The sequence below is a fragment of the Seriola dumerili genome, unplaced genomic scaffold (genome assembly GCF_002260705.1).
Source record: "Seriola dumerili isolate Sdu_G_001 unplaced genomic scaffold, Sdu_1.0 BDQW01000267.1, whole genome shotgun sequence".
Taxonomy (NCBI): domain Eukaryota; kingdom Metazoa; phylum Chordata; class Actinopteri; order Carangiformes; family Carangidae; genus Seriola; species Seriola dumerili.
This window is the reverse complement of record NW_019174522.1, coordinates 651,390-671,621: the sequence shown is the minus strand read 5'-3', so window position 1 is coordinate 671,621 and position 20,232 is coordinate 651,390. Positions and strand designations below refer to the sequence as shown.

The following is a 20,232-nucleotide window of genomic DNA, read 5'->3' as shown; positions in this document are numbered from 1 at the left end:
TGCTGAACCCTTTCCTGTATGCCCTTCTTAACAAATACCATCATTAAGTTTGCTGATGGCACGATTGATGGGCCTAACTGTGAGTCAGCATACATGGAGAAGGTGTGAAACTGGACTTCCTGGTGTTCTTCCAACATTCTCATTTACTACAATAAGAAAAAGGATCAACAGATCCTGGCCCAGTGGACATTGATGGCGAGGTGGTGGAGAGAGTCTCCACTTTTGAATTCCCACATCAGTGGAGACTTCTCCTGGGCCATACACACCTCCACTGTCACTGGGAAGGCACAACAAAGCCTCTACTTTCTAACCAAACTCAGAAGAGCCAGAAGAGCCAGTGCACAGTGGAGAGTCTCCTGATGTACTGCACCACAAATCCCAGCTGTATTGTATTTGCTCAGGTTAATCTACAATGGCTCACCCAAATGCCTTGTTAGCCAACTTCTGAATGCTGCCCGGTCAGTTGTCCAACCACCATCAATGCACCACCCAAGGGCGCAGGTTTTGGTCTCAACATTGGTAGGGGCCCAATAACCCAACCACCCTCCAAAACTAAGAGGACTTTGTAATGCTGTCAATCACATGCTTTAGTAACATATAAGATCTGAATTAACATTCAGAAATGTATTTATATTTAAATACATCTATGAAGTATCAGATCAAAGACTAAAACTTTGGGAAATTATCATGTGTTATAATAACTTACAAGTTAGTATAGGTGGACTACACTTAAGATAAATATAAGTTAGTAATTTACAATTAATCCATATTAGTGTATCATTAATCCCACTGTCATTTTAAAATCTCCCCTAAAACCTTGAAGATGCACCTGTTTCCTCTTCAGCCTCCTCTGCTTCTCTGGTCTGCTGCTGTTCCAGCAGACCAAATAATTCCTCCAAGATGATCAACAACTGTCTAAAACTATCTTAATAAAATCTGAACATTATAACCTTCATGAAGGAGGATTTACTGCACAACTGTTGTTAGACTACATCAGTTTTAGCTGGATGTTTGTAATAAATTGCCAACTGAGTGTAAATTAGTAATTATCAGTTGTATGCACATGGCTGCAAAGAGCCTGACTGGCATTAATTGGTTGATTTCGATGCTGTTCTCACCTGGGAATTGATTCACCTGGCTGCCAAAGATGCCCTTTGATTTAATAAAGTTTTATTATATAGTACCTTACACACATGTGAGGTAAAACATGTTATATGTTGATAACAATATATAATATATAACACACACAAGCACATTGACAATGGACCCGTCTGTCGATTGGCTGAAAACAACAACTCATACCTGTTTATTTGCATATAAAGCAAAGAAGTGAGATACGATGACGAGTGGTCAATTGAGAACCATGTGGAAATGCATTTTAAATCCAGGTGGTGAAATGACGTAATTATAGCTGACCACTGGTGATCGGATCACTGAAGACACATGCTAATACCAGGTCTGAACAGCCACTGATTCAGCAGTTTAGCTTAGCAGTTAGCGATAGCTTCTTTCTCTCTGATTCTTTCATGATCATATCCAAGGAGCTTACAGAGCTGGATAGGTGGCAGCAGTTCTACCATTATATTCTTATTTTACCACCAAACTAATGTCGAGCAAGCACGAATGCTGAATTAGAAAATCTGTGCAGCAAAATAAATTTCATCACTAACATAGTCTTCTCAAACAGCACAATCATAAAGGCCCCCCGGCTTCCAATGGGTACTCTGTTTGAAGTAAATCCCCTGTGCCACCAGCAGCTACCATGCCTGGATGCCATTGTTCTTTTCCCTGTTCGTCTGTGAGCGTGTTCTTCACACTCCTGTTTCTCATGTCTGCAGCACTGACAGACTGCTCCTCCCCATCATAAAGTACACTAAATACTATTATTCATCTGTCGCATGTTTAATACTATAGCCCTGTATCAACCGTTGGTGCCATCCTCTTTGTAGCAGGGTGTCTGACCAGCTTTCCCACAAGTTGTTTCGGTGTATTAACATATGGCACCATAACTACTGTGGGCAACATGGCCTAAACGTTAGAGAAGCAAGCTCGTGGCTGGAAGGTTGCAAGTTCACGTTTTTTAATCCGCGGATGGCACGCCTGAATCCTCTCATCTAAACCTTCCAAAACGGTCCGATTGGTCCAAAATATCTGGTTTCACGTCCGTGTCAAGGCGCCAAATTTGTACATCTTAAGGCGTTTGGACCATCACTGCTTCCATGCTATTGGTACCCACCCCTTTTTGATGGAGGGGCTACGTTTCATATACGGGAATAAACAGGAAAACACTCTCGCCGGTCATCAGAAAGGATCTTAAACAGTTAACAACAACAGGTTGCCATTTGTACTCTAATACTGCTATCTAGTGGACACATTGAAGTTACATTTTTCTCAATAAGTAGTAGCCTATAAAAAATGCAGATATTAATAATGTCAATATTATATAATTGTCAATATTATTATTAATGTTATCATATGTTATATTCCTAACTCAATCCATAAGGAGGTTGAATGGGGAATTGTTTCCTCTGTTGAAATTATTATTTGATTTGATTATTGGATATATGATGATTGAGGGTTTCCCCTCAAAAATTGGTTTGTTAAAACGAGACGATGTTTTCTGTCGTCTTAAAATGTCCAATCCGCATTCCATAGTCCATCTACGTCTTCATCTGTTGTCCGCAGACCTCCATATTTAAACATCTCAACTGTGATATTTTGCCATTTGTTTTGGGCACACTTTCCACAGTTCAGCTATAAGGATAACTGCTGCCTGTGCAGTCAGGGCATCAAGCTCAGCACTGGTGTTCCTGACTAAAGATAAAAAAAAACAGGTCTATCTGAACTGGTCTGTCTAACATCCCCTGTCACCGTGCGGGCTTTCTAGCTAGCTCCTGATATGTGTCATTCATGGAACGCACATTCTTCTCATTTGAAACAGCAGCCCGAAGAGGCTCAGTTACCAGTTTGTCAATCAGCCCCAATGCCCTGCAACCTGCAAGAAAATGAGAAGCGCCAGTATCATCGTTCAGAGCTTGAGCAAGCTTGTTCTCTGTCCTGTGCGCAGCTGTGAATGCAGTGAGATTGCTGCTGAGGAAGCACACACCAGCAGCATTGTGGAATGTGACACACACACAGAGCACTGAAGCTGCCGCTGCTCTGCTAACGTGCTGCTCCTCATGTGCGGACACGCTGCTGTTCGTGGTATTTTCTGAAAGGTCCATATGTGAAAGTATCAAAGTCAACCTTGCAGGTGCTAGTTTCTCTGAGTGTTTAGTGTCAGCTCGCCGACCTGTTTTTACTAGAGCTCCAGAGAGAAGCCTGAGAGAGGAGATCTAAAACTACATTGAGATGGTTTTTTGGTTCTTAAAACCACAAATATATCTTCTTATTGATATTGAAACTTCAAATAAAGCGTAGGAGAAGTGTAAAATACGTGACCTTTAATTATTTTGTTAGAGATACACAATTTGTCCTGTTAGTATTTTCAGCATCAAAGTGAATTCAAGTCTTTTTATTCAGATTTATTTGGTCATGTTTTTACTTTCATGATAAAATGACGTGAGTATATTCACTATTGTAGACCACCAGGGAATTCAGTGTGCACACAGCTGTTTTGTCAGAGCCTGATCATTGTCTCAGGAATGATTAAAAAGGGGTCATTTTGCACAGACCTGTTCAAATCTAGAGCTATGTGCTTAAGGCTGGTGAATCTAAGTTCTTCTGATTAGACAATTAATTTTGTAAAGCATCAGTATTTAAAATTTTACTTATAGTCATATTAACCAGTTCTACTATAGAAATGTCTCTGTATTGAGTTGGAAAGAAGCCATGATCTTAAGTATGCACACCTGTCGTGAGCCTGGATGGTTTGATGTTTGTTTTTCTCTCACTACAAAGACTACTAGTGGCACTATGAAGCTGTGTGCTCTTTATCTCTGCATTCCTTTTGAATAAGATGCTTCAGATACCAACTGGGACAGTGAAATAGGTGCTGATTTGTTTTTTGTGTCATTTTATCCCTCGGCAGGTTTTACAAGAAGAAACCTCAATACCAGGCAGTGATCTAAACCTGATCTACCTGAGCTCCAGAGCTGCTGGATATAAACCAGTCCTCAAAGTCACCATGACCCAGTCATCAATACCTTTCAACCTGATGAAGGTGAGACATTTAATATATGATACAATTTTAAATGTCCTCAAAACCACTATGATGTCCTACTTCAGATCAGTACAGAATGCCTCAGTCAGCTAGTCAGCATCAGTACCTGATAGCAGTGCAACCCTAACCTGAACTACCATTTAGTGACCTTTGTGTCTGTTGCTGTTTCTCCAGGTACACCTGATGGTGGCGGTGGTGGGTCGCCTCTTCCAGAAATGGTTCCCTGCCCAGCCAAACCTATCCTACACCTTCATCTGGGACAAGACAGATGCCTATGGCCAACGTGTCTATGGACTATCAGAGGCAGTTGGTGAGTTTGCTACTAGTATCAAAGCTAAACAGAAAATAATGTTTTTAAAAAGATGTGAAAAATTTATGGAACATCAATTAAAGCATGACAACTTTGACAGTTTTCAAATTCGAACCTGAAGCAGACACAATTAATCCTAAGGATGATGGGCAGCCAAGCTAAACTGCTGTAATGTGAGACGTGCAGTATATGTTTGTGAAAAGCCACACAACAGAGATCTGTGGTTAAGAATACTAGGTTTCCTTTTACAGCACAACAGAAATGACAACAGAAACTTGTGTTGTGCTGTATTTTTTATATGGTAGAATGACAAGCCTGGAGGTTAAGTGGTGTTGTGACAAAAAAAAGGTCACTGTTTGAATCCTTGGACTTCTGAGGATAATATGGCTAAGGACATGAAATGAGTACTCTCCCCCTCATGAAAAGCTTTTGAAGACGCAGCTGGTGAGCTCAGTGAGCAGCAGTACTGTGGAAAGCTGTTGTTGGACTGCACAGCCACAAGTGTCAATCCATGCTTTCACCTATCTGTGTACCTGCATTCATTTGGAGTTTTGTCTGTGTGTGTGTGTATCTGCAATATGCAATTAAACACATGAGCAGTTGGAGGAATACAGTATATCAGTACAGCACATATACAAATACACTGTTCCTGCTACGATTTGTCGCTGTAAATTATACAAGAGCAGTACTCAGGGGCGTCGAGTAGCTCAGTTGGTTTGTACTGGTTTTAATCCCCTGGTGTGTTTGTTGTGGAGAGGAGGACACCTCTGTGGAGAATTCAGCTGCTGGTAAAAACCTGCTGAACGTCTGCTTCATAAGTTATCAGAGAAACAATCAGAACAAAGGTTAGCATCAATCTCAGCTGCAGCTCTTCCCAGAGTCTCTGTCCTCTGTACAGAGACAGGGACACCGACAGGGAGAGACTGAGCTTTTTACATCACAACATAAGTTTCTGTTCTGTAATTACATCCATTTTTATTAGATAATTGAACGAAATTCACTTTTGTTTGTCGGTTTGTATAAACACACCAATCAAACAATAAAATATTAATCATGAACTTTTGACTTTAACTGTATATTATAATGTAACACAGTGAGTAATTGACATTTTAGAAAAACATGGTCAAAGTTCAGAAATGAGGTAAAACAGCTGACTGTTCCTAAACACTATTACGGGACTCAAAATATTTTCGCAAGGCTGGCAGGTCTGTTGATGGCACTCTGCACTTTGTTGTCACTGCTGCTTCAGAGTTAACCATATAGTAATCTCAGGTGTCACCTTTATGTTTACATTATGCAGTATTCTCAAGAAACGTAACATCAGGTGTCAACCAGTGATAAATCTGCTCTGTTCTGCCCCCTAGTGGATACATGTTTTTGGTCCTTTAGTCCGTAGTAAAGCATAGAGACGATGCTGCTTGCACCACAAGTCACCATAACTGTTAACCTCTCTGTAACCCAGAGGTGAAAGTGACAAGACACTGTGGGAATCATTGGAAATGATGCTAATAGAAGTATCATTCTCTATCAGAGGTGGAGATAAAAGGTAAACAACAATTAAAATGCACCAATTCATCACATAATAACTCCTGGTATTAAAGTTTGACAACATACTGTGCACAGTAGCTGTAAAGAGGCGGGGGATTTTCTCCTGAACATATATAAAGCTGGAGACAGCCACAGCTAAGTTCAAATAGGTTTTGGAGAAAAGCTTTAACAGGGAAATGGCGGGGACATAATGGGCATGCTAACCCCTCTGACACCTTTATGAGGGACCAGCAGACATACTTTTCAGTGAGTTATTACTTAAGGTAGCCCGGCTTAATGGGGTGAACATAAAAACAATTTACTGCTATGTTTTGTAACACTTTTGAAATTGGTGCTCATAAGTTATAATAAGATAGGGTTAACATGAGAATATTTGTAGCACATGTCTGGCAACTGCTGAAATAAAAGCTGAGACATAAATGTAGAGGTTGAACTCATCAGGAGGCAACTGCCACGCCGCATCTATCTATCTATCATCTCCATTGACTTTGTAGACTGAAGTGTGTACAATACATACACTATACAAGAAAGGAGACCCAACAAAAGAGCAATTTGCAATGCCATTAAAATGTTTATTGATTGAAAACTGTGTCATTTTACAAATTCCCTGCAAAGTGTACAAAATGTGCTTTAGTAGCTGATCAGACAGCACAAAGGACATTGTAAGAAGTCAGCCTCTATGGACGGCGTCCAAGAAGAAAACCATTGCTCACAAAACTGCATGATTAAACTGAAGCAGCACATGAAACCAAAACAGATTTGTTATTATCACATGTGGTCCAGCATGTTTTGACGTGGACCCGGCCAGGACCACCACAGTGACTGCAGAGGGAAACATGGAGGTGGCAGTGTGCTGATATGAGGCTGCACGAGTGCAAACTGTAGGCTCTCTGAGTAGTCATCCCGTCACCATGAGACAATGTGATATAATGATGGTGTCACAGGCCCTGATTAATAACAGACACAGCAGGATAGATGATTCAAATTCAAATAAGCTTTATTAGCATGACAGACGATTAGCAGTATATAATATAGATGATCTCTGCCATGGATGGCGTGGAAGCATATCTGCTGCCTGCGCTCCTCTGCGATGAAAAGCCAAGCAGAGCACGTCAAACAAACGTTGGCAATTACAGCAACACCGGTAAATAGTCACACGGTCAAAATGATTGACAGCTGCACATGTTGGCATATGAGAAATAAAGAAACAAAAAGTCAAAGTCAAATCTAAACCTTAAAGCAGCTGTAATTCACATTTTCATTTTAACACTATCAAATGCATAGAATGAACATCCAAACCTGCGGCTCCCCTCAGCTTTACTGAGCTTTAGTAGCTTGAGTTTGAGCTCAAATGCAAATGCCACATAGACACAGTTATTGGTGAACATAGTGGAGAATTCAGCAACAGATGAACCAGATCTGATTTCAGTTGTTTTTCACTGCCCCAAACTGGCCAAAAATGTGACTTATTGCAGGTTTTAAAGAACAGTCATCTTCTTGAATCAGCATGTGGAAACCTGTAAAAACCTCCTGCAGACCAGAACACACCAGCCCTTCCTCCATTCAATCAGCTCCTTGTCATTCATTTTTCTGCTGATAAAACGCCATAATAATTAAAGTGACACAACAGCACACAGCGGCAGGAAGCAGAGCTGCACTGAGTTTTGTTGAAATTTTGTGCTAAATGATTAAATGAATAAAAACGGGGGGGAAATAAAAATGAGGATGGGAGCTATTTATACCACGTGCAGATGAAAGTTGTCACTTAATTGAGGAAAAGCCAGAATGTGTGTGCATAAATGTTATTGTGCAAATGTTTCAATGCTTCATTTTATCCTCTTGGGTTCTTTCTTATTTCTGTTTTTACATAATTATAAGATGGACAGACATGTAGATGACAACAAAATGAAACAGTTATAGAGACGTAAAAATGACAAGAATACCATGCGTATGGTATGAGTCTCTAATGTGTGTGTGTGTGTGTGTGTGTCTGTGTGTGTGTGTGTGTGTTTTGATGTTGATATTAGAGGTTATCATATATCTGTGTTCTATGATCCTGGGTAGACTGGTTTTTGGATAGAGAGTGCGTATGTATGTATGTATGTATGTATGTATGTATGTATGTATGTATGTATGTATGTATGTATGTATGTATGTATGTATGTATGTATGTATGGGGAGAGGGTGAAAAAGGAAGTATTGTAGTGTTATTGCTTAAGCATAATCACCTTTTTAACTAAAATTTATTCTGATTGATCAAGTAACCATTAATGATATTTTTGTGTTTCATCCTTGATGTTAGTGTTGTACGTCATAGAGATGGTTTCTGAGTGCAAAGTCGAAACATCTGTGTGTGTGTGTGTGTGTGTGTGTGTGTGTGTGTGTGTGTGTGTGTGTGTGTGTGTGTGTGTGTGTGTGAACTGGCCAGGAGCAGGAGTCAGAGGATGTTAGAAAAGCAGACAGATCAGGTTAACGCCGTGGTTCACTGTGTTTTCAAACCTGTTGTCTGTTTCCTCTGGTCTGAATCCTGTTTGGTTTGGTTTGAAGTAAGTGCAGTCAAAGAAGAGAGCTGAATAACTGGCCTTTGCCCTGTGTGTGTCTAACAGTGTCGGTGGGGTTTGAATACGAGTCCTGCCTGGACCTCATCCTGTGGGAGAAGAGAACAGCCATTTTACAAGGCTATGAGTTGGATGCCTCCAACATGGGAGGGTGGACCCTGGATAAACATCACATCCTGGACGTACAAAACGGTAAGTGACAAAACCTGCACTGTCCAACTGTAGCTACATGTTCATATACTCTCATATAGCATCTCCAGTGCAAGATGATGAAACTGATACTGTTATGTTGTTGTTTTTAGTTTACTAAGCCTAATACTTGTATGTATATGTGACAATCGAGGTTTAGACGTTTACTTTGCACTGAAAGTACCATACATATTCTCTCTCTCTCTCTCTCTCTCTCTCTCTCTCTCTCTCTCTCTCTCTCTCTCTCTCTCTCTCTCCCTCCCTCTCTCCACATCATTAACTGGTTAATTATGTGTCCAAGAGTAAGAGGACAAAGCTAATTGCAGTTTAAAAGTATGTTAATCTCAGCAGTTGTCAGACTGATTGTCGTCATGCAGGCTTTGGTTGATGGAACAGACGAAAAGAGTGTGTGTGTGTGTGTGTGTGTGTGTGTGTGTGTGTGTGTGTGTGTGTGTGTGTGTGTGTGTGTGTGTGTGTGTGTGTGTGCGCGCATGTGAGAGAGAGAGTTCCTTGTTGGCCTCTTGGATTTGCTCCAGCTGCCCAGTGGTGTTTTTGGTCTTTCATCTCTCTCTCTCTCTCTCTCTCTTTTTCTCTCTCACACATGCACATTTTTGGTTTCTCACCAACACCATCATTTCAGACCTTCATTCATCTCTCCTTGCCTCCTCCCATGCCATCACTCCTCTCTTTGCTTGCCTGTTTTTGTCTTGCAGTGCATTAACATATTATCGTCTTTTATTACCAGCGTGGCTGGTGTTGTTTTCACCTTGTGAGTCTGTGTGTGTGTGTCATCGTGAATGTGATCCTGGTGACACCTACTGCAGCGGGACCTACCACAGAGGAGGTTCTGAAGACTTTGGCAGGATGTGTCTGTGGACAGATTTTTGTCACAGTTATAGTGTCACAACCTGCAAGATACAGTCACTAATCTTCACACGGGTGTGGTTGAGATCAAAATGAAGGCCAAGTTCAAAGATGGGTGAGGTCTAACCTATTAATACTGAGAACTCATGTAATAATATAGTAATAACTACTGAGGCTGGTGTGCCACGGCTGGTGTGATTCCATCATAAGATGGTCTCTGAGTCTTTTTACTCTTTCTTTGAACATGTGATCAGAAAAGTCAAAACCTACAGTAACATGTCACTGGTTGAATAATCCTCATTACGTTTGTACTGGTCTTGAGTTTAGAAACAACACCTTGGCAGTACTGCTGTCCACATCAATGAAGGATTTAAACAAATGTAATATAATACAATAAAAACAATAAAAACCACAATAAAATGCTCCATGTAGAAATCTAGAGTTGCCACTTTGATTTTAGATAATCCAATGAAACCTCAGAGTTGAAATACGATGACTGAATATTATACATTGCAGCCTGAAGGTACATCAGATTACATTTCTGGCAAGTGGGAAAATCTCACATGTTGTAATGTAGCCCTCAGTGCGCCACTTACTGCTGATGTTAAACTGAATTTGTTTATCTCGATTTCTCAAGGAAAAGAAAGAAGCCATGTAATTGGAACTGCCACTCCACCTCTGTCTCTGTTTCCTAAATTCATTATTAAAGGTAAACAATCGTCACTGCCACAGAATGTCGCAGTAGACCACCAGCATGTCAGACCCCCCCCCCCCAATCAGGGCTAGCAGTGCTGTGGGATAATGGTTTGCTAGCATTGCGATGCTGGCCAAAAAGCGATGGCAACATTTGACATGTAACTTGTCCGTCTGTGCTCTGGTCTCATCTCTGTCTTTGTCGGACGCCGTGGTTTTGTGGTTTCTTCTTCAGTGGAGGAAATTCTGGAAAGTCACTTTCTTTTAGTAGTCTATGTAACCCGTTTCGAATTATACAATAATTAATTATTTAAAGTAATTATAAAATCTGAAACCCGACACTTCAATTACAAGTAAAATATAATTATTATACTGTATATTGATCAGCTGCTTTTGTCATCTGAAGACTGAAAAGAGAACAGTTTCCATTCACATAGCCAACCTTTCAGGAACTGGGATATATAAGCATAGATACATACTTAAATGTATTTTTCCAGCTTTAGAGGCACTTTGACTTTGTAACCCCCCCCCCCCCCAAATTCCTCTTTCTCCCTTCCTTGCCGTCCTCTATCTGTCACCCCATCCATCACATTGCTATTCATCCCTCTCTCCCTGCAGTCCTCTTGGGCTTTCAACACCTTGTCACCTGATTCAGTGTGTGTGTGTGTGTGTGTGTGTGTGTGTGTGTGTGTGTGTGTGTGTGTGTGTGTGTGTGTGTGTGTGTGTGTGTGTGTGTGTATGTGTGTGTATATGTGTGTGTGTTCAAAATGCACATGTGACATGTGATTTTCTGTCTGTATGCATGCAGCTCTCTGTGGGTGTGATTATGTGTCTTGAAGGGACAGAATCGCAACATACAAAGTGTGTTTGTTCCTCTGAGACTAAAATACAGTGTATGGACATTAGAATAATCTTGTCTGTGTTGAAAGAGAGAGAGAGAGAGAGAGAGAGAGAGAGAGAGAGAGAGCATCAAACACTCCTTTGCAGTGTTTTCTTTGTAGTTTCTCTCATAGCTCCACTAAACACGCCGCATGTATGTTTGTGTCTAACGGTCTGACAGTGAGGCCAGTGAAATCATTGTTTCTTGTTCTGTGTTTTCATGTTTTCATAGGGAAGAGCTGCTGCTACACTGAATGTCTCAAATTTGACTTTTTATCTTTTTATCTACGGATAAAGATGGCAGCTGGGAGACATGTCCAGCATTTAGTTTATACATCAGCTGGTCCAGGAGCACAGAGAGGGACTATCATTTTCATGTTTATATAGTAACATGAGAATAGGTGCTGGTGTCAGTGTGGGAGCTGCTGTAAAAATGAACAAATGAAGCCCTGTGAAACAAAGCTGTATTCACTTTCTATTGTACCATGGTTCCTTCCTGGGTTATATTATATTATTTTAGATTAGATTAGATTAGATTATAATAGATTAGATTAGATTATATTAGATTAGATTATAATAGATTAGATTAGATTAGATTAGATTAAATTAAATTAAATTAAATTAAATTAAATTAAATTAAACTAAATTAGATTAGATTACATTAGATTACATTAGATTAAATTAGATTAGAACCCTGCAAGGTTCTGGGTTCGCACATGTTGGCTGGCCGGGGGCTTTCCCCGTGCCTCAGTAGGTTTCCTCCAGGCACTCCATTTCCTCCCACAGTCTAAAGATGTTAGACTGAACATCTGTATATTTTAGCTAATTGTAGGATATTATCAGTTGTCTTGTCTGTTTTGTGTTGTTTTTGCCATTGCCTGCTTTAATTACATTACACATGTAAAAGCCCAACTAAGGACAGGAGTGGAGAATTAGCAACAGCTATAAACTCTTTGTGCAACACATTAGTTCTCCTTAATTTATAGTTCATCTTAAATGCAATGTCCCTATCAGATAAATAAACTAAACTAAAACTAATGCAGGTTAGGATCAGTGACGACCCTAATCTGCCCATAGGTGTGATGTTGTGTCAGCCCTGTGATAGACTGGCAGCATGTAGGCACAAGAGTTACAGCTGATGGATGGATGGATGGATGGATGGATGGATGGATGGATGGATGGATGGATGGATGGATGGATGGATAGAGTCCTAAACGAACTTAATGATCAAAAATACCTTTCTGTGCAACTACTAACACTAATTCTCTCTGTCTTATAAAGAATAGAAGTTTATGTTAAATCAGTTTGTGGTTTGAAGGAAAGATATTTATTTATTTATTTATGTATTAATTAATTGTTTAATTTACTTATTTATTTTTATCGTACTTCACTTTCTTGTTTGAAGCCCAGTTTCATGAACAGGAAGTTAAATGATCTTAATGATAAAGTAAATATTTTAAGGTTCTGTAATATGAAATAACAGTAAAATAACATCATCATCATAATGTCACAAAAGTCTAAAATATCACTTCCATCATTAAGCTGAGTATTTGACTCTTCTGTTTGGCAATATTGATTTTTAAATCTCAATAATTTCAACTTTTTGTGTATGACCATGTTCAGTGGTAAGAATCAGTTTGGATTTGGCAGAAATGATCAGAAATCCATGAGATGTGAAGCGTGACGACACAACATGGATCATTTTCACATTTGTTATGGGATGGAGAGGCAGAGGCAAAATGAGATAGACAGGGAGGAGAAAGAGAGAGAGGCATGAAGAGGGAGGAAAAGAGACACACACTGGATTTGTGTGCAGAGGACTACCCACACCTTACACACACACACACACACACACACACTGGTAATGTGTTGTGTGATCTGTGAGCACTGAGTAGTGAGTTGAACTGCTGAACAACTCAGATAAGACTGGATAAAAGAGAGCTTGCGTGTGCATGTGTGTGTGTGTGTGTGTGTGTGGAGGTGTTTCAGGGGCAGAGGGTTGACAAGTTGATCTGCTTCCCTCTGCATACACTGTGAGGATGTTCTACAGTCAGGGTGTGTGTGATTTCCATTCAAGTGTACTTGTGAGTCTTTGAAGCTCATGTTTGTCGATGTATTCACATATTAGTGTGTGTGTGCACAGAGACTGGGAGTGTGGGAGTGTGTAAGCCGGTCAGCAAGACTCAAGCTGCTCCAGTGCTTTGCTCCACAGAACCTGTGAAAGTTTCTTTTTTCCCAAATCAAATCAAAATGACTGAACCTCAAATAACTTTACATTCATGTTTTTTTTTGTCCATTGTCAGGACACAAATCCCAAATTTAAGTGTTTGTAGTTGAATTTTTTGACAAGAAAACCTACAAACAAAACAAAACAATATATATATAGATATATAGATATATATCTATATATATGTATGTATATATTATTGACTGTATTTAGTACAATCCTTCATCATTAAAGAAGCAGTGAAGGACGATGTCAGTCTGCTCTCTCTAATAAAGTTTCTGCTTAAATAACTGACAGGTATGCAGAGACTATGCCATGTATAATTAAAAGTCATTCTCAGCTGTGTCAGAGCCTTTCTTCTTCTCCAGCCTTAATCAGTTCAGAACATCACAGTTGGAGATGTCGGTGTTTTATTTGTTCTTGTGTACGACTGTAACAGACAGAAAATGTTTCCTCTAATGTCTTAATGCAAGTTGATGACTTTTTTTTTGCTCATAACATCTTAATACAAAACACATCACCATGATATGTTGATGATAATCTCTATTGATGTAGCACTTTTCAAAAAGAGGTTTACAAACTGCTTCACAGTGTAAAAACAGATAAAATACACTGTTTATGTACACTTGCATATTAGAATAGTTTGATGTAGTCAAGAAATAGATTCAAAGATAAGAGACAATGGAAAATCTGAAGTTTAAATAAAAGTAAAAGCATAAAACAAAAAGTAAAAACTTATATTAGAAGTTATTTATAAAAATTAGTTTTTAAAAGAGGACACTCTGGTAGCTTGTCTCATTCCCATAGGAAGGTTAATTCCATGGTTGAGGAGCCCTCATCACCCTGTGTCTCAAGCCTTGCCCAGGGGACAGAGAGCAACAGCTGGTCTGCAGATCTAAGAGAATGAGCAGGTGTGCAAGGGTGAGAAGGTTGGCAATGTAAAATGGGACAAGGCTGCTCAGTGTTTTAGAAACAAACAGTAAAGTTTTAAAAATCAGTCCTGAAAACCCGCAGGTTACCAGTGCATGTACAGGGCATGTAAAGTGAAATAAAAACTGTAGCTTGAGTTTCCCCTTTTTCTTCTTTTTTATTTCTTTTCTTATTTTCTTTCACACAGATTCAGCCATTTTTATAATAAAACAGTCTCATCACAACTGAACCACTTTAACAACTTTTCTCTTTCTTTTCCTCTCATATCCCTGAGATGAGATGATTTACAATGCATGCAGATGATCTGTGAGTTTCGCGGTCCACTAAACCAGAGCTGTAAAGGCTAGAAAAGCTGCGCCGGTTAAAATAGAAGCACTCTGTCAAAATTTAATTATTCTCAATATTTTCAAGGTTATAGGTCTAGGTCTGGAAAGGATGGCGTCTGGGTTTGGGTCTGGGGACTATGGTCTGACTATTAGTGACCTCATTATTCAAATAGCTTGATGCATTATACAGTATGTGTGTGGAGTATATGATTTTAGCGCCTTTAACACTTTATTCTGTGTGTGCATGTGTGGCACAATGTGTATGAGTGGATACATAATAGTCATAGAGTAGAGTAGTTGTTAGCATGGGCACATACTGTGCGTATGTGTGTGTGTGTGTGTGTGTGTGTGTGTGTTGTGTAGTGTTGGTTTTGGTTTGTGTGTGTGTGTTTAGAGCCCTGACACACCAAGTCAACATTTATCTGTTGCTTGGTTACTGTTAGTCAGTGTTTGGCTGATGACACCTGAAGTTTTTGGGCCACAGTTGGCTGCAGTCTGCTCATATCACCTGTCAGTCATTTCACCTTGTTAAAGGACCAGTGTGGAGGATTTGGTAGCATCTAGCAGTGAGGTTGCAGATTGCAACCAACTGACTGGTGGCTGTAGCTTGTATGGTGCCCTGGGTGAACACCACCTTCAGACCAAGTATAGAAAGGAGATAGTGTATATACCTACATACAAATAAAATAGAGAATCGTAGAATTCTAATTGCACAAACTCTTCATCCCACAAATAGATCAACACACCAAAGAGAATTAATTATTAAACTAATGCACACTTCAAACAAGACACACACATTTTACACTGTACAACTGTCATCTAAAGCCTGACCTGTCTTACTTTCCTTGATGCAAAGTCATCAGTTAGTTCTAAATGATTTCACACAACCCAGAAAACTGATGTGTGTGAGACTACAGGTGCGTATTCACAGTATTATGAATGAACTGTGGTTTTATTTGGCAGCTTTTCATGGTGTGACTGACTTTAGTGCATTAGTCCTGTAGAGATAGAAGTGCGCTTTTTGATAGATTCTCTGACCTGTAGTCAAACTTCCCCCGCTCCCCTCCCCGTCTCTCAGCACCTCTGAGACCTTCTCACAGAAACTAGAAAGAGCGCCTGCTCCGACCCACACGGTGACATGATGTTATTGACATGAGCGATAGAGACCGATCGGGCAAATGTAATTTTTTTTTTCTTTCTTTTTCTTTTTTTATGAGCACCCGTGCCGCCCCCTGACAAGATGCCCATGTCTCCCATATCTAAATCTGCCATTGCCATCTGAAATACAAAAGGCCCTCTCTGGAGCCAGTGTTTGATTTGTCCATTCTGGGCTCCTGTAGAAACATGATGGTGCTAAATGGCTGGCTGCATGGAAAAAGACCTGCTCCCTATGTAGATATGAAGGACTCTAGATTCTAATGAAAACACGGTTCTTAGTTTCAGGTGATTATACACTAATGAAAACTTAATTATGAATTTCATATTCCGTTTCTGAATCCTGAGAACTGGCTTTTTAAATCAGCAGCAGAGACGCTCAGTGAGTCTGACTAACCTGCATGTTGTCCCTAGCTTTCTCTGCTGAAAACCCACATTCTCTATTATTTGCCCAAGTGTGATAGTTAAACTGTTCGAGTGAAACTTTTACCGAAGGTGATGCAAAACAAAATCTTTTACTAGTCTGACCTCTTTGCTGCCAAGTCTTTGAGAAGACATTGGTGTGTCAGGGTCCGTAGGTGATGTGGTAATAATGTAAGCATGTAGGTTTTTGAGATTGAGAGTTTTGAGATCAAAGTCAAATGTACTCATTTATATAAACACACACAGAGCCGTGTGAGAAAGCCTTACTGCCCTCTCTTTTAACACAGCAGGAGCTTTCGATTTTCCTCACTCTTTCTCTTCTGCCCTGCTCTCCCTTTCTCTCTCTCTCTCCATCTCTCTTTCTCTCTCATATCACCCCCCACCACCACCACACTCTCACACACACACACACACACACACACACACACACACACACACACACACACACAACACTTTTACCAGTCAGTTGCCTGTGTAGACTGCAGCACAGCATGGGTGGAACCTTGCTGGCTCGGCCTCTGTTGATCAATCAACACCTACTAATGGAAGGAGAGATGAAAGAGAGAGTGAAGGAGCGGAAGATACAGGGGAGGAGAAGGAGAGGGATATCGAGATAGACAGACAGGATGGGAACTAACTGATATGGGATTTAAACACTGATAACAATTGATGGCTGAAAGTTCCACAAATGGAAGAGAATTAGTCCTGTCAGAAAATCCTCAGAAATGTGCACCATGTAATATAAAATAGGTCTTTTACCATTAGGACGTATTGATGCGTAAACCATAGCAGAATATTTTGAGAAAATCTTGTTTTAAAGATGTTTCACAAATGTACTATAGTGCTGATTGGTTCTAAAATAATGATATGGTTGTCCAACCATGTTTAAAGGCCAAAGTGTGTGTAGCTGTTCCAAAGTGCCACACTTGAAGACGGGGCTAAAGGCCTGATGTCATGGCCTCCTCCTGGCTACATCACACTGTGTCTCCAATCTCTATCCATGAAGTCTGTCTAGTGCTTGTGGCTTGTTGGGTCAAGTTAAGTCAACTTTATTTCAAGAGCACATTTAAACACAGCTTGATCATCTGATATCAAGTGGCAAAAGGTTCTATAATTTTGGAGCAGCAACTGCAACTGTCACCTTTTAGTTTTAGACGTGATCGTGGGACGTACAGGTTCCAGGAGCTGAGTGTCAATAAGATCTGTGATGTGAGGCGGGGCCTGACCATTAAAAAGCCTTAAAGGTAATCAGCAAGGTCTTAAACTGAGTTCGGAAGTGAAGAGGAAGCCAGTGAAGAGAGGCTGAGACTGATGTACTAACTGTGAGTGAGATAGTGAAGACTGAGGAAGGCCTAAATATAGAGAATTGAAATACTCCGGTGTTGTGATTGAGTTGTGATGAAGGCGTGGATGACTGTCTCCATATCTCTGAGGGACAGAATCGGTTTCAGTTTGGAAATGGTTCTTTTACTGATTATTTGCACAGAGGAGATGTGTTTGCCAAGGCAACGCTCAGAGTCAAGGATAACACCTAGGTTTTTTGCATGAGACTTTACATATGGGATGAGGTGGTCTATCTTACTTCAAGGAGCCTTCTGGATTTAGAGGGACCAAATACAAATACTTCAGTTTTGTAGCTGTTCAGCTGAGGGAAGTTGTTTGGGTCTTGAGTATTGGTTCTTGTCTATGTTTTTCATTCACTGAAAATCATTACTGAAATATCTCATTCACTCCCCTGCACATGTCGCAGTCAGCAGAGCAGCTGCCTCACGCCCCTCTACTGTTCATGACTCTCATGTTTTACCTAAACATTCATGTTTAACGTCTTTGTTCAACATCGGGGATGAGAAAACATCAGATTTCCACACAGTCAGAGGAAGTCAAAGTTGGCATCTTGGTCAAAGGTCAGCAGTGTGGAGCGTGTCTCTACCGGGCTGCAGTCCGGACACCAGAGCTGAGAGCGTCAGAGTGGCCACCTGTTTCCATCACCCATCTGGTTCATCGAGATGATGAGATGAGATGATATAATTTAAAGAACTCTAGTCACAACTCAAACAATGGAAAACATGATGGAACTACAGCATTTCTGTTTGATCTATTCATTAGAAAAACATTAGCGACTCATTATGAGTCCACACCAATCTGAAGTTTTCATCTACTGCCATTTTTAGTCTCTTCAGTGGAGCAAAAGCTTGAGTGGTTCAGGTCACATTCTTCAAGTCTGTAGTAAGCAAAGCAAGCAAAGCTTTATACAGCACATTTCGTTCCAGGTGGAAGCACAATGTGCTGCACGAAGCATGAGAAATCATGGAAGTTGCAACCACAAAAACTATGTGGTTCCTCATTCGTGAGTAATTATCTTTGACTTAACCACACAGAATTAAAAACAGCACAATACAGGGGAGCTGACAGTACAAAACAATGGTGAGTACAAGTGACAAGAACGCAGGGTCAAAAAAAATACACATATGCTAGGTATCACATATGAGACAAGGGCAAGATTTTTATAGCATTGGAAGAAAACTATGTATTCAGCATCCTGACACATTTCTGGTGGCTCTTACTTGTCGACAGCGCCTCCCTGAGGGTAAAAGCTCAGAGTGCAAAGGATCGATGATCGGTCTTGTCCCCTGGCTCTGTTCACAACTCTGCAGTTAAAGTCTATTACAACAAACAGTGGGTCAGCGGCAGGGATGCACTGATAGATAGATAGATAGATAGATAGATAGATAGATAGATAGATAGATAGATAGATAGATAGATAGTACAGCGGGCTGGTTTCTGGATGGTGGCAGAGTTTTAATAATTCAGCTCACCACAGGAGGTTCCTCTTTGATGTCTCACTTTGAAGAACAAGTACATTCCTCTCACATTACATTAACACATTAACCTCATCACAAGTCAGAGAATTCCTCTTCCTCCACCCTCTTATATTGTCTCTCCTCTCATCATCTGTTTTTCTCCAGCTCTCCATATTTCTGCTTCTGCTTCCTCTCTCTTTCATTTCAATTTGATTTCAGGTGCTTTTGTAACCTACAGTAACTCACACATTGTATGCAGGCATCAGCAAAGACATGGGGTCTGTGCCATGATCGCTAACATTATCTTTCAAAACAGATCAAAGAAATTCCTCCAAGCTTACAACACACACTCTCTCTCTCTCTCTCTCTCTCTCTCTCTTTCTCACACACAGACACACACTGAGCCCCATGCTCCAATCCCAATTACACATGCCTATCTGCATCATTATGCATTATTAGTTAATTATCATTAAGTGTAGCACTATATAGTAGTAGTAGTATTACATATACTAGGGGAAAAAAAGATAAGCTTGTATTAATAACTTCAGAGCCATACAAAACAACGGATATTAACTCCTGTGAAAAAACCAGCCCATAGGTCATCTGTGCAGCAGGTTATTATGACCCACAATAACGTTTTGTTGCTAGGCGACATCTAGTGGTCGTAGTAATGATGACAGGCGCAAAGAGAAAAGTGCGGTGACGTAGAATAAAGAGAGACAAAGTCCAGGTCAGAAGGACTTATTTTAACCCAAATCACCATCTTTTCCTGAACCTAACCGAGCCATGACTGTTATTATTGTAACCATGGCAACAAAGGTGGGTACACCACTGTCAGTACAGTCTGCCTGTTTATTATTGTAACCATGACAACCAAAGTCCAGTAGCCTGCTATCATAGGGGTACTATTACAGGAGACACTATGGGTGCTATCAGAAGGTTGATGGTTGGAGGTCTGGTTGTCAGATATTAAAACTTTGAAACTTTTCTCTGCAGCAACTTTCCTAATGCTTAATGACTTCTCATGTAAACATCACACAGTCATGGTTAATGGTTTAAATAGCCATAAAGTCATAACACTTAAATGCATAAGCATAAATAGCTTCATTTGTTGTTATGAGACTTCGGGCAAATGACACAGCAGTGGAATTATTGCTTTTTTCTTTG

At 40.2% G+C, this 20,232-nt stretch overlaps 1 protein-coding gene across 1 annotated transcript in view; it reads left to right on the top strand.

Annotated features, from left to right (window-relative positions):
- The window catches only part of LOC111230447 (teneurin-3), a 251,188-nt gene that overhangs the window by 183,653 nt on the left and 47,303 nt on the right, over positions 1-20,232 (top strand). The window contains exons 22-24 of the mRNA XM_022757188.1: positions 4,031-4,162; positions 4,337-4,472; positions 8,627-8,770. Of these exons, the coding sequence (XP_022612909.1) occupies positions 4,031-4,162; positions 4,337-4,472; positions 8,627-8,770 (412 nt within the window). The remainder of the gene's footprint in view (positions 1-4,030; positions 4,163-4,336; positions 4,473-8,626; positions 8,771-20,232) is intronic.